This window comes from Hemiscyllium ocellatum, chromosome 2, assembly GCF_020745735.1.
Source record: "Hemiscyllium ocellatum isolate sHemOce1 chromosome 2, sHemOce1.pat.X.cur, whole genome shotgun sequence".
In the NCBI taxonomy this organism is placed as follows: Eukaryota; Metazoa; Chordata; class Chondrichthyes; order Orectolobiformes; family Hemiscylliidae; genus Hemiscyllium; species Hemiscyllium ocellatum.
The window spans coordinates 47183469-47198145 of NC_083402.1; the positions used below are offsets into that span (position 1 = coordinate 47183469).

The 14677-nt window shown below is 39.4% G+C and overlaps 1 protein-coding gene across 4 annotated transcripts in view; it reads right to left on the bottom strand.

Annotated features, from left to right (window-relative positions):
- Positions 1-14677, bottom strand: part of LOC132827416 (EGF-like repeat and discoidin I-like domain-containing protein 3) — a 203588-nt gene that overhangs the window by 90549 nt on the left and 98362 nt on the right. For 3 of the 4 annotated variants that reach the window (XM_060844111.1, XM_060844101.1, XM_060844092.1), the window contains one exon: positions 8790-8918. The exons of the other annotated variant lie outside the window; for it this stretch is intronic. In XM_060844111.1, coding sequence (XP_060700094.1) covers positions 8790-8918 — 129 coding nt within the window. The remainder of the gene's footprint in view (positions 1-8789; positions 8919-14677) is intronic. 4 annotated transcript variants of the gene reach the window in all.

Below are 14677 nucleotides of genomic sequence, written 5' to 3' on the forward strand. Positions count from 1 at the left end.
CATAATCAGTTTTGCATAAAATTCTCCACTTCACAATTCTATCCCTCTAGAAGTAAACCCTAGTGCATGTCTCACCTTTTCTAAATAGCCATACTAAGCTGCATTGCTATTTTTACTAACCTGTATGTCTGTATTCCCCACTAAAATTCATTAGCTCCTGTATCCATTTTAGATTAGATTAGATGAGATTACTTACAGTGTGGAAACAGGCCCTTCAGCCCAACAAGTCCAAACCGACCCGCCAAAGTGCAAACCACCCAGACCCATTCCCTTACATGTACCCCTCCACCTAACACTACGGGCAATTTAGTATGGCTAATTCACCTAAGCCGCACATTTTTGGACTGTGGGAGGAATTTCGAAGCAACATGTGATTTGCGTATTTGTCTTACCAAAATTTAGTTCCTCACATTTATCTGTTTTAAAATTCATTTGGAATGGAATTAGAGATGAGGGATTTCAGTTATAGAACACAGAACTATACAGTGCAGGAACGGATGCGTCAGCCCACAATGTTGTGCCAAACATGACGCTAAGTTAAACTAATCCTTCTACCTGCCCTTGGTCTACGCATATTCATGTGCTTATTTAAAAGTCTCTTAAATGCCCCAATATATCTGCCTCCACCATCACCCCTGCTGGCAGTATGTTCCACACTCCTCCAATCTGTGTAAAAAAGACTTGTCCCCCACATCTCCGTTGAACTTTCCCCCTCTCACTTTAAACACATGCCCCCAGTATTAGACATTTCAACTCTGGGGAAAAAGCTTCTGACCATCAACCTTATCTAAACATCTCAATTTTATAAACTCCTATCACGTCTCTTTTCAGCCTCCGCCACTCCAGAGAAAACAACCCACGTTTTTCCAGTATCTCCTAATAGTTAATTCCTCTAATCCAGGAAGCATCCTTGTAAACCTCTTCTGCACCTTCTCTAAAGCTTCCACATCCTTCTAGTAATGCGGCAGCCAGAACTGAATGCAATACTCCAAGTGTGGTCTAACCAAAGTCTGATGAAACTACAACATGACATCCTGACTTTTGTACTCAATTCCCTGACCAATACATGCAAGCAAGCCATGTCCCTTCTTCATTACCCTGTCTACTTGCGTGGTCAAGTATGCAGAAAGATTGAAGAACCCTTACTACAGGAGAAAGGCAGTAGGGGTAAATTGAAGAGGGAAATCAGGAGGGCAAAAAAGGGACTTTTAGGGCTTTGCCATATAGAGTTAAGGAGAATCCAAAGCGTTTTTACAAATACGTTAAGGACAAAAGGGTAACTACGGAGTGAATAGGGCCCCTCAAAGATCAGCAAGGTGGCCTTTGTGATGAGCTGCAGGAGGTGGGGGAGATACTAAACAAGTATTTTGTATCAGTGTTTACTGTGGAGAAAGAGATGGAAGATATAGAATGGAGGGAAATAGATGGTGAAATCTTGAAAAATGTCCAGATTACAGAGGAGGAAGTGCTGGATGCCTTGATACACATATAAGTGGATAAATTCCTAGAACCTGATCAGATGTACCCTAGAACCCTGTGGGAAGCTAGAGAAATGATTGCTGGGCTCCTTGCTGAGATATTTGTATCATTGATAGTCACAGGTGAGGTGCCGGAAGACTGGAGGTTGGCAAACATGGTGCCACTGTTTAAGAAGGGTGGCAAGGACAAGCCAGGGGACTATAGACCTGTGACTCTGACGTCAGTGGTAGCAAGTTGTTGGAGGAAGTCCTGAAGGACAGGATGTACACGTATTTGGAAAGGCTGGGGCTGATTAGGGATAGTCAACATGGCCTTGTGTGTGGGAAATCATGTCTCACAAAGTTGATTGAGTTTTTTGAAGAAGTAACAAAGAGTATTGATGAGGGCAGAGCGGTAGGTGTGATCTATATGGACTTCAGTGCAGTGTTTGACAAGGTTCCCAATGGGAGACTGGTTAGCAAGGTTAGATCTCATGGAATACAGGGAGAACTAGCCATCTGTATACAGAACTGGCTCAAAGGTAGAAGACAGAGGGTGGTGGTGGACGACTTTTTTTCAGACTGGAGGCCTGTGACGAGTGGAGTGCTACAAGGATTTGGATGTGAGTTTAAGATGTGAGTGTAAGTTACTAATGTATAGTTAGTAGGTTTGCAGATGACAACAAAATTGGAGGTGTAGAGCTTGCAATGGGATCTTGATTACATGGGCCAACGGGCTGAGAAGTGGCAGATGGATTTTAATTTAGATAAATGCGAGGTACTACATTTTGGGAAAGCAAATCTTGGCAGGACTTATACACTTAAGGGCAAGTTCCTAGGGAATATTGCTGAACAAAGAGACCTTGAAGTGCAAGTTCATAGCTCCTTGAAAGTGGAGTCGCAGGTAGATAGCATAGTGAAGGAGGCATTTGATATGCTTTCCTTTAGTGGGCATTGAGTACAAGAATTGTGGCAGTATAGGACATTGGTTAGGCCACTTTTGGAATATTGCATGCAATTCTGGCCACCTTCCTATCGGAAGGATGTTGTGAAACTTGAAAGGGTTCAGAAAAGATTTAACAATGATGTCACCAGGATTGGAAGATTTGAGCTATAGGGAGAGGTTAGATAGGCAGGGGCTGTTTTCCCTTCAGCGTCAGAGGTTGAAGGGTGACCTTATAGAGGTTTATAAAATTATGAGGGGCATGGATAGGATAGATAGACAAAGTCTCTTCCCTGGGGTGGGGGAGTCCAGACCTAGAGGGCACAGGTTTAGGGTAAGAGGGGAAAGACATAAAAGAGACCTAAGGGGAAACTTTTGCACACAAAGGGTGGTATGTGTATGGAATGAGCTGCCAGAGGAAGTGGTGGAGGCTGGTACAATTTAAAAGGCATCTGGATGGATATATGAATAGGAAGTGTTTGGAGGGAAAAGGGCCAGGTGCTGGCAGGTGGGACTGTATCTGGTTGGCATGATGAATTGGACTGAAGTGTTCTTTTCTGTGCTGTACATCTCTATGACTCTAAGTTGAGAAGTACGACAGGGAAGGTGATTTGATAGAGATGTTCAAAATCATGAATGACTTTGATAAAGTAGATAAGAAAAATGGTTTTCAGTGGTAGAAAGGAAAACAGAAAATAGGGCATAGATTTAATGCGATTGACAAACAAACCAGAGGGAATGCAGGCAAACACATTTTACACAGTGAACTTTGTGATCTGAAATACAATGCCTGCAGGACTTATGGAAGCTGACTGAATAGTAACATTGAATGAATGTTTGAAGAGGAAAACAAATGAGGGCTAAGAGAAATAACTAGTGGAACAGCTTTTTAAAAATTAATTCATGGGATGAAGCTGTCTGGCTAGGCCAGCATTAACTGCCCATTCCTAATTGCTCAGAGGGCAGTTAAGAGTCAACCACATTGCTGTGGGTCTAGAGACACATGTAAGTCAGATAAGGTTAGATTAGCAGTTTCTTTCCCCGATGGACATTAGTGAATCAGACAGTCGACAATGGATTCATGGCCATCATTAGAATTCAAATTCCACCATCTGCTGTGGCAGGATTTGAACCCAGCTCCCCAGAACATTATTTTGGATAAACAGCCCAGCAACAGTACCGCTAGGTACAATACCACTGGTATCTACAATAAAGAGCTGGCATTAGAACAAAGAGCGTAATAGTCTCCTATTTTCAGTTTCATTCTTTGGTTCTCATTTAGCTGAATGTGGAGGCAGGAGAATCAGAAATGGATTATATTGAATATATGGGCTGCTGCCAGTCCCCTCCCAGACTCACCAGGATCTTCTCCATCTGCAGTAGCACAAAAGTTATTGTTGTTGCTAGGTTTCCATCAAATTTGGCTGTACACAAATTTCTACTTCCAGGTGTCTCATTTCAATCCAGTGGTACCACTACAGGTGTATCATGAGACTCGAGGATAGAACCCTCATAAATTTATTCTCTAGCACTGAATTTTAAAGAGTTCTTGTATTGCCATGAAACATGATGGATAGAAATTGTTTTTATGAACATATTACAAAACCGAGTCCAGGATATCACGCATACTCCATGGGGGTCTCACCATTTTGCGCCCTTCTATGAAAACAATCGAATTAAAATGAGATCTTTAAGCTGCATGGAAGAGATTTCCAATTGCATATGTACAATGGAATAATTTTGCATCAAGCCACCTACTAACGTGATGAAAAACAACCAACTACGACATTGCTCTCCTCTCAAATAAGAAGTGATAAATAGGAAAAAGAAAACAATATTTTTCGAGTGCAATAGCTGTAAAATTAATTTGAGTGACCTAAGGGGTTGCCAGGAACATAAATCAAAATGTAAGTTACTACCATTGTTTACTCATCAATTTAGAAAAAGTGCTGTTTAAATTATTTCCTTATATTAAGCAGTTATTTTCTGAGGGCTAAATTGGAGCTCCATATAAAACATACCAGAGCTATAAATCTTCATTACATTAAATTACCTAATATTGAATAGTAGATTGACTTGAGCTGTACCTGGAAGCCTGCAGATCTAAATAATCAGACACTGTCTTCTCCAAAAACAATTGGCCTCTTTTTTAACAGGCAACTTTCAACAGTTTAGCTCATTGTAAAATCAAAACACAAGCAACAATGTTCTCACCCAGAAAATGTTTTTGTCAAAGTTATAAAAATAAGAACTGACAGAATAAAAGCAGGAAAAATTACAGATAAAGAATTTTGAGAAAAGGTTTAGTTTCCGTAAATGTTCATTCATTTTCTATGTCAGTACCATAGCAAAGATATAGGAGAATTCTGTTCTGTCATGAACACTTGTGAGTCTGCTACCCATCCATGGGAATTTCATAAATAATAGAAACATAGCTTTTTCATGGTCAAGGGAACATTTCACATTCACAAATGTGACAAAATTGATGTACAACACATTCTAACACAGTGATGCTAGGCTGCTGGCACTAATGGGCTAATTGATTCCACTTCAAACTACAAGCTTTCAAAGATGAATCTTGATCCAAATGATTTAGCAGTCATCAGTTGCTTGAAATCTATTTAACTCTGTAAATCAATGAAGAGAGGTAATGCAAAGCTTCTACAAATCATTGGCTAGGCTTTTGTGAATATTGTGTTCATCTTTCAATACTGTATTTTAGTAAAGATATCATACACACATTGAGCATAAATAATGCTTCAGAATGATGGAATCAAGGTTTTGTGATGATAAAAAAGTAGAAAGTTTGGGTAATGGACAAGCAAAAGTAGGAAGAAAGAACTGTGATTCAAACATAGCAAACATCAACTACATATTGGAAACATGCAAGGAATAGGAAGTTGGGGTCACTCCCTTGAAGACACTTTTCTCATGGAATTCAACAAAAATGTTTCCAAGGTCTGGCTGAGAGGGGATGCCATGACCATACCATCAATTTGGGATCCACAGTGTCATTAAAGATAAAATCAACTGTAATTATTGAATTAAGCATTTCATTTACTCTCAGAAATGAGGCTCGAAGTCATGACCATTTAATTGATAGTCAAGAAGGATCTCATTGCTAGACTTATACAAAATGCTTTGTTTTATTCACACATGGGACATGGGATATTGCTGGATGGCCAACATTTACTGCTCATCTGTAGTTGCCCTTTATAAGGTAGTAAGAAAGTGAGGACTGCGGATGCTTGAGATCAGAGCTGAAAATGTGTTGCTGGAAAAGCGCAGCAGGTCAGGCAGCATCCAAGGAGCAAGAGAATCGATGTTTCGGGCATGAGCCCTTCTTCAGGAATCCGGATTCCTGAAGAAGGGCTCATGGCCGAAATGCCGATTCTCCTGCTCTTTGGATGCTGCCTGACCTGCTGTGCTTTTCCAGCAACACATTTTCAGCTTTATAAGGTAGTGGGGAGCTGCAGTTCATATGCTGTAAGTAGACCCACAATGCCCTTAAGGAGGGAATTCCAGGATTTTGAACCAGCAACAGTGAAGGAACAGTGATATATTTCCAAGTCAGGATGGTGAGTAGCTTTTTTTCGAATTAGAATTGGAATCCCGACAGTGTAGAAACAGGGCCTTCAGCCTAACAAGTTCACACCGTCTCTCCATAGAGTATCCTACCCAGACCCATTCACCTACAGTTACCTCTGACTAATAACGTACACAAGGGGCAATTTAGCATTTCCAATTCATCTAACCTGCACATTTTTGGACTGTGAGAGGAAACTGGAGCACCTGGAGGAAACCCACACAGACATGGGGAGAATGTGCAAACTCCACATAGACAGTCGCGTGAGGCTGGAATCGAACCCGAGTCCCTGGCACTGGGGCACGGTGCTGCCTTTGACCTCAGCTTTGCAGTTGGTAGCATTCCCATGCATCTGCTGCCTTTGTCCTTCTAAATGGGAATGGACATGCGTTTGGGCAATACTGTCTAAGGATCTGTGGTGAATGCCAGCAGTGCATCTTGAAGATAGCACACACTGCAGCTACTGAACCTTGGTCTGGATAGCGTAAGTGTTGGTAGATGTGGTGTGAAGCAGGCAGGCTGATTTGTCCAGGATTGTATAAAGATTAGATTCCCTACAGGGTGGAAACAGGCCCTTCGGCCCAACCAACCCTCAGAAGAGTAACCCACCCAGACCCGTTTCCCTCTGACTAAAGCACATAGTGCTATGGGCAATTTAGCATGGCTAATTCACCTGACCTGGACATCTTTGGATCATGGGAGGAAACAGAGCAATCCCACACAGGCACAGGGAGAATGTGCAAACTCCACATAGACAGTTGCCCGAGGCTGGAATTGAACCTGGGACCCTAGTGCTGTGAGGCTAACCACTGTGTCACCGTGCCACCCTCAAGCTTCTGGAATATTTTTGGAGCTGCACCTATCTAGGCAAGTGGGGTGTATTTTGTCATTACCCTGCGTTGTGACTTGAAGATGGTGAATGAGCTTTGGGAAGTTAGGAGAGGAGCTATTCACTGCAGTATTCCTAGCCTCTGACCTGCTCATATAGTCAGTTTTTATGCACCAAGTCCAGTTGAGTTTCTGATCAATGGTAACCCCAGGATGTTGACAGTAGGAGATTCAGTGATGGCAACACTGTTGAATGTCAAGGGGCAGTGGTTAGACAACCTCTTATTGGCGATGGTCATTGCCTGGCATTTATGTGATGCAAATGTAACTTGCCACTTGCCAGTCCAGACCTGGATATTGTCCACGTCTTGTTGCATTTGAACACAGGCTACTTCAGTATCTAAGGAGTCACAAATAGTGTTGAACATTGCTCAATCATTTGTGAACATGCCTACCTCTGACTTTATAATGGAGGGAAGACCATTGATGAAGAAGCTGAAGGTAGTTGAGCCTAGGGCACTACCCTGATGAGCTCCTACAGAATTATCTTGGAGCTGAGATGACTGACCTCCAATATCCGCAACCATCTTCCTACATGCCAGCATAACTCCAAACAGCAGAACTTGTGCACCCAATTTTTCTTTAATTCCAATCTTGCAAGGTTTCTTGATGCCATATTCAGTTAGATGTGGCCTTGATATCAAGGGCCGTTAGCCTCACCCCATCTCTGGCAACTCATTTGCGTATATTTGAACTAAGGCTGTAATGAGATAAGAAACTGACAGAACTCCAAGTGTGCGTCACTGAACGGCTATTGTTGACAAGATGCTGCCTGATAGCACTGTTGACACCTTCTATCACCTTACTGATGATCAAGAGTAGACTGACGAGGCTGTAATTGCCTAGGTTGGATTTGCCCTGCTTTGAACGGATAGGACATACCTGGATAATTTTCACACATTGTCAGGTTGATGCCAGTGATGTAGTTGCACTGGAATAGCTTGGCTAAGGGAGTGACAAGTTCTGGAGCACTAATACTCAGTACCATTGCTGGAATGTAGTCAGGGCTCATAACCTTTCCAGTGTCCAATGCCTCCAACTGTTTCTTAACATCGCAAGGGGTGAATTGATTATAAGTTATGAAAATGTTGATAGGGTGAAACTTGAATTGGTAATGAATCTGTAGAACAACTTTAACTCTCAGCTGCCCTTATTACCATACAACAGGATTGATGATAAAAGAGTGCCCATTCCTAGATGCACATCTGAAGTGTTTTATAATGGATCTGGAAATAAGTGGATCACTGTTTGTTCAAAGCAGGCAGAAGTGCCATCAAGTTTTGCTCAATTTGGAACCATCATTATCACACAGTTAAAATAGTATCCTTGGGCTGCAACTTCATGATATGAATGAGCACTTTGCTGTTCCATACAGATAGCCGACTTACACATTATTTCAGGCATATGGAGATGGCAGAAGGTGCTAATTCTCCCCCTGACTAACTTAAACCTCCCATATACCCCATTGTCATTAGAAGAGGATTTTAAATAACCTCTCATTCAAAAGCATTTCACCTTCAAAGAACATGCCTTATTTGTTGAGAGTTTCCTACAATTTCTGTTTTTACTTCAGATTTGCAACATTTATTACATCTTGCTATTAGCTGACATGATGTCTTTGTGATAATGTGCACAATATCTATTCCGTGAATTAAGATAACATCTTCAAATTAAAGGAGGCACTTTGAATAAAAAGGCACAGCCATTATTTATTAATGTTAATCTAGTTTACTTCTGTTTAATAAAACAGAACAATTAAACAAATAATTCTCAACAAATATATGGTAAAGTAATAAAAATCAGAAAGAAAATGTTTAGCTTTTACCCACTGTATTAAGTATATTTTTCTACCTCTACCAGCACATTACCCTATAAATCCCTTCCAAAGAATATAAGTCACTGGAATAGGACTCACTATGCTGACAATGAATTCCACTGAATCCATCAGGACACTTGCAGATGTATCCGACAAATGTATCACCCCGGTAAGTATCACTCACTTCACAAATCCCACCATTATGACATGGGTTGGGTTGGCAAGCTCCTGTATAACAGAAAGAATAATTATTAATTATGAATGGCATTCATGAAGTGTTGTTCTAGTTTTTCCCTAGCCAATTTCCTAAAAAGCACAAATTTAATTTTACTGCATAAAACAAGGAAGGACAAGTTGATGAAGATTACATTTTTTCCTTCACGCACAAGCAACAATTTCTGTACCAGCTGAAACTACATGCAGCCTTTAAAGATAAGCTTGAAAATACAGCCAGACTTGGTTTCTAATCCCAGTCTTTGATTAAAGGGGTCGGCGTGGACTGGATGGGCCGAAGGGCCTGTTTCCACACTGTCGGGAATCTAGTCATCTAGTCTAGTCTAGTCAAAGTGCATGAGTGTGCAGGAGGGTGGGTTCGGACTCATCAGCAGTGTCTCATTACAGAATGAACATGTTCGTATAGTAACAAGGGTGATCATATCCATGGATTCATGAGTCAATAGTTGTCACAACCTTAAGGAAGTCAGGAGACGGTGGTGGCATGGGAAGGTGAGATGGTGAACAATGGAGCAAAACTAGGGAAAAAACAGGAAAGCGTGCATTAAAACAAAAATGCTGATGACACCCACAATGGTCAAGTATGAATGATATATCTTTTATTCAAACTTCAAAGCATTTAATTTAAAAGCAATAATTTAAAATTGTTTAAGCTTAATAGGTAAAGCAATCGAGTTCCTTATTGACCCTGAAGAAAGTAGCCCGCAAAAATTATCAGTCTCTGCAGTGTGTATTTATCTTCTCAAAAGTCAGTTTGGCTTCAGTGACAACTCAAGAAAATCTTGAAGAATCCAGCAGCAGAGATTTCTGCAAGTGGGTTATCAGCCAAACACAGAACTGTTCTCAAAGATAATAAACCAGGATTCTAAAAGTGTTGATTATTCTTCTTTTTTATTTTAAAGTTACAAATAACAAAATAAATTATTAATACTAAATCCAAATTATTAATACTAAATGCAAATTTTAAAATATTTTTAAAACTATGGATTTTTGGCATAATGGAGAAACTTGACATCTCACAAGCAGTTTTCAGGGTCATTCAGACAGTTTAGCAGACACTATAAACTTAAAATCCAGGCATACCACATTCAATAAAAAGCAATATTTTCTGACAGTTAGGGATCACACTATGCAGATGCAAGAGAGGGCCTCAACAGCACAATCTTTGAAAGAGTGTGGAATCATTTACACTGTTATTTGGATTTCTGTCCGTTTCTGCATTTTTAAAATGTATTTATTCACAGTGTCTGAAAATCATCAGCTGGGCTAGCATTTTCTTTGTACAAGTTCATTGCAGTGGAGCAATGATGGCAAACAAAGTTTTAGCAATATTCCATTGCAGCATCCAGTCAATGTTTGATTTAGCAGTAGATGTAAATATTTTATTACTTGTAAATGCTAACAGTTGCTGCTTGATGATTGGAATGTTTAATTTGGACAATGACACCAAACAGTGACCACTGCATAGATAGATAGGATGGTATTCTTTCACAATTAAGCGACTGAAATGGGCCCTGGTCCTGTTCTCAACTAACTTGTGCAGCGTAGTTATGAAAAACCAAATCCCAGCCAAATTTTCTTTCCCAGTTGTCAGAATGCTGAGCCCAATTAAATTCATCCAAGTACATAAAAACACACACAATAGGCACAGAATCAAGGACATTCCTTTCACTATGACTCAGTCCTGAATCATCATTTATTTTGCCTAATGTATCACTGCAAGGCCTCAAAAGATCTCAACTGACTCACAGAAACATCTATGGTTTCCTTCTTCAGCAATGTGTAGACATTGCTGTATAACATTTCAGTTGTAGCATCAAAGCTTAAGTTCTTACTGGATTTCAACTAAGTTATTGAGCTCACGTTATAAGTTGCAAAATTCTCACGCTGTAAGTTTTAATACAAGCTGACGTGTTTTGGTCGCTGATGTATATTTTGTATATTTGTTAATGATTCTTGGTCTTGAATTCCATAAGAATTGCTTTTCAATACAGAAAATGCTGGAAGCTTCTCTAAGCATAAGTGCTGCAAGATTGACTGAATATTTACATAACTTAGTGTTTCAGATTACTAATGTATGCAGTATTGAATTTTTTTATAAATAGTTTTTTTTTAACATAAGATTATGAGCTATGCTGAGAGTTTAATAGTTAGGTGATGAATTAGGCATTTATTTATTTGGATATTGTACCTCAGAAATTTATATTACTCATCATCTCTACTGATTTACAGGCATTCAAATTCAGTTTGCTTTCCCTAATTGATTTATTTTTTCCCCATCTCCCCAAAAGCATATTGCACCAAAGAGCCAGATGTAATTCACAATGAGCTATATATTCACATTGTCACAAGCTCAAAATAATGCAAAACTGAATTTAAGTCCACAAACCTCTACACTTATAATAGAAATAGATCTCAAAGAGAGACATCAGAAATATCAAGGATAGAGGGAAGCTTTAAAATTAAATAGAAATTAACAACTTCAATAATATCCAGCTGATGACTGAAGAAGTTCTTCATGAGTTTCTATTCCAAGACAAGACAGACAGCAATGTGATTCTTCAGAATAGAATACGCATGAGGAGCAGGCAGCAACAAATAAATATAAGGTAAGCCTTATTAATAATTTGTTCAAACAGTGCAAAAAGCATTGTGGTCTTGAATAACTATATTTCAACTATTAAGATCATATGCATTTGTTAGTAGCTCTTTACTGCAATAGTTTACAAGGATAGACAATGAAGAGAAATGTTTGGCTTGCATTTTAAATGGAGTCAACAATGGTTGTATGGACAGGCTTTCGGAAAATTTGGCGTCTGAGAGAATTGTAGAATCCTAGCAGTGTGGAAAGAGACTAGTTGGCCCCTAAAGTCTGCACTGACCCTCCAAAGAGCATTTATAGCCTTACCCTCCTGCAGTATTTAATATCTGCCTGACATGTGGAAAGGAGGAGTTGAAAAACACCCCTTGTCCTTGCTACTGAGCTTTCAATTGCAATTGTCCAACAGGTTCAAGGTATTTTCATCTTGTTCAAATGAAAGTGAGGACCGAAGTTGGATGAACAAACTAGCCATGGCACTGCAGCACAGAAAGCCATTCAACTTTGTTGCCATGTGTCTCTTTCTATGGATGAGCTGAAAAGCTATTTAAATTTAACAGTTTTAGGTTCTGACGATAGGCAAACAACTTGAAACCTTATTCCCAAATCAATTACATCATTAAACTTGATCTGCATATTTCAATATGATCTGCATATTTCAAATTAAACCCTTTTTGCTTCCTGCAGGTTTGCTCAAAAGAACAAGTTAATATGGGTCACACAGGAAGTAGGTTTGGTTGATGTGGTACGAACTTTCTTCCTAGTTTCTGGCACTTAGGTCCCACATTGGAATTCCCACCTGTAATAATTCAGGAATCCTGACTAAAAAAGGTACATTATTTATTATTGAACAACAAAATAGTACTACTACTTGTGATATTCACAGGCTAGTCTATGGGATAAACAGTTCTGCAATTTTTGAAAAAGATTTAACCTATTTTTCCAAACTATCTGTTCAGAGATGTTATTACACACTGTTGGAGCAGGTGGGACTTGAACCCGGGCTTCTTGGTCCAGGGGTAGGAACACTACACTGCACCACAAGAGCTCCATCATAACTGTTTTTTGTTGAGCTGAGTTGATTAGTTCCAACTGAATAGGCCATTGCCTGTTGCCCGGAGGACTCATACACAATGATCTCCACAGGAAGATTAATTAGCAATTCCCATGAACCTTGTAGGGGTTATCAGACAACCCTAAATTGTTCCGCATCACTCTCCTTCTTAAAACCCACATTTTCAATCAGGTCTCACATGATATTGTAAGTATTGAGAAAGAGACCATTCATTGTACTAGTCTCTATTGCTCTTCATACTCAGTGCAAGTCCAATCCCACATCTCATTGCATGTCACTGTTTTTATGTCCTTTTCTGTCATGGAATTATCAAATTTGCTTTTTGAAAGCAAAGAAGCTCTTTATATCAAACACTTTCTGTGATAGTAGGTTCCACATACTAGCTGCTCACAGAGTAATTTTCTTTTCTTTTATTCTATTAGAAGTATCAATAAAACTCTGTGAAGTGACATCCATTATTTTCTGATTACACCTTTCTGAAGCACATTGAAAATGCCTGCATGAATCCCTGACATCTAAACTTTTTTTTTTAGAAATTACACAATACTCCCCAGTCTCACAATACAGAGTATGTTTTGGACATGAACAATATTTATCACATAGAGAACAGCATAATTTTAGCCCACACTAAGCACATAATAAAGTATGACACAAGAAAAAATTTGAACTGACCATTTGAAGTGAACACAGATTAGACATTTTTTCAACCCAAAACTCAATTTACTGGAGTTAAACATGACTGATAGTGCTTCATTTGTTTAAAAAGAGTCTGTATTTTCTTGTAAAATAGTAATTTGTTTTGAAATAAATTATGTCTCAATTATTTAAAATAATAAAAACTTACTGTTCGATCAGCCATTTGGAATGTGTTGAGAAATGGCACAAGAATTCCATAATTTTAGTGCCTTGTGGGAAGTTGATTGCTTTTAAAGGTTGTCAGCTATTAACAATATTTTACACCTGGAGTGTTACAATTAGTCATAGGTTCTGAGCAGATGTCATGAGATGTTTATAAATTAGCATTTAACTCCAAACTTCTCAATCATTACCAGAGAAACTTTTGTGAAAGTAATACATCTCTTTTAAAGAATGTAGTCAAAAATTTACTAAAGCACACCCAGATGTCAGAACTGTAGTTAAATTGCTTTTGGTCATCATGCTGTGGTGTGAGTTTGCCTCCAGCTGCGTTTTACCTAATTTGGCACAAGTGCATCAAGACTGCTCTTGATGCAAATCACATTGTTTCATCTGGTTTCCCCATGATGATATCAGTGATGTAGTCCAGGTAGAAGGCTTTGCCAACATAGCTGGTCTTCCCTAGGTGTGGGGCACAATAGTTTGTACACACATCACATTGAGTGTACCGTATCAAAATGCTGCTGACTTCATCAATAGAAAGAAGTTCCATTCGATCAATGTGCAAATCATCTGCGATCATCAATACCACATCTTACAGGTCTGCACCAGATACCCCGGAAGTTGCCACAATAGTGACATCTCCTTGAGAATTCTCATGTTCCTGGTTCATTTCAAGGCTGGATGCCTTACAAGGATGGTGACTGAGGGTCAAGAGCTGCCGCCTGCAACCATGGCTGATGATTCTGGAACATATCTCACTGATTGAGGCTGAACGAAGATATAATGCTTCCCATGAGGAGCAGACATGAGGCCTCGTGAAGACGTCATTCTGATATTTGAATCGGTCAATTGCTACTTTTGTCCAAGGTGTGAATGAAATATCATGTAGACACTCTGTCTGCCAATGGGGTTTATGCATTTGACAAACGTCACTTGCATTCACAAGTCATTGAATATCCTGATTCATTCTTAGCCAGTACCTAGCTTCACATGCTCCTCCTCTTGTGTGTTCAATAGCCAATTGTCCCTGATGTTACATGGACTTGATCCCTTGTGCATTAATGCTTTTCATATTAGGACTTGTTTGCCTTTGAAAATGACTTGTCATGACATACCAAGTTCACCTGTGTTTGGCTAATAATGAATAAATCTTTTCAGATACATCTTTCATATTGTCAGATTATCCATGAATAATGAACTTCCATATCTCTTGGAGCTGTT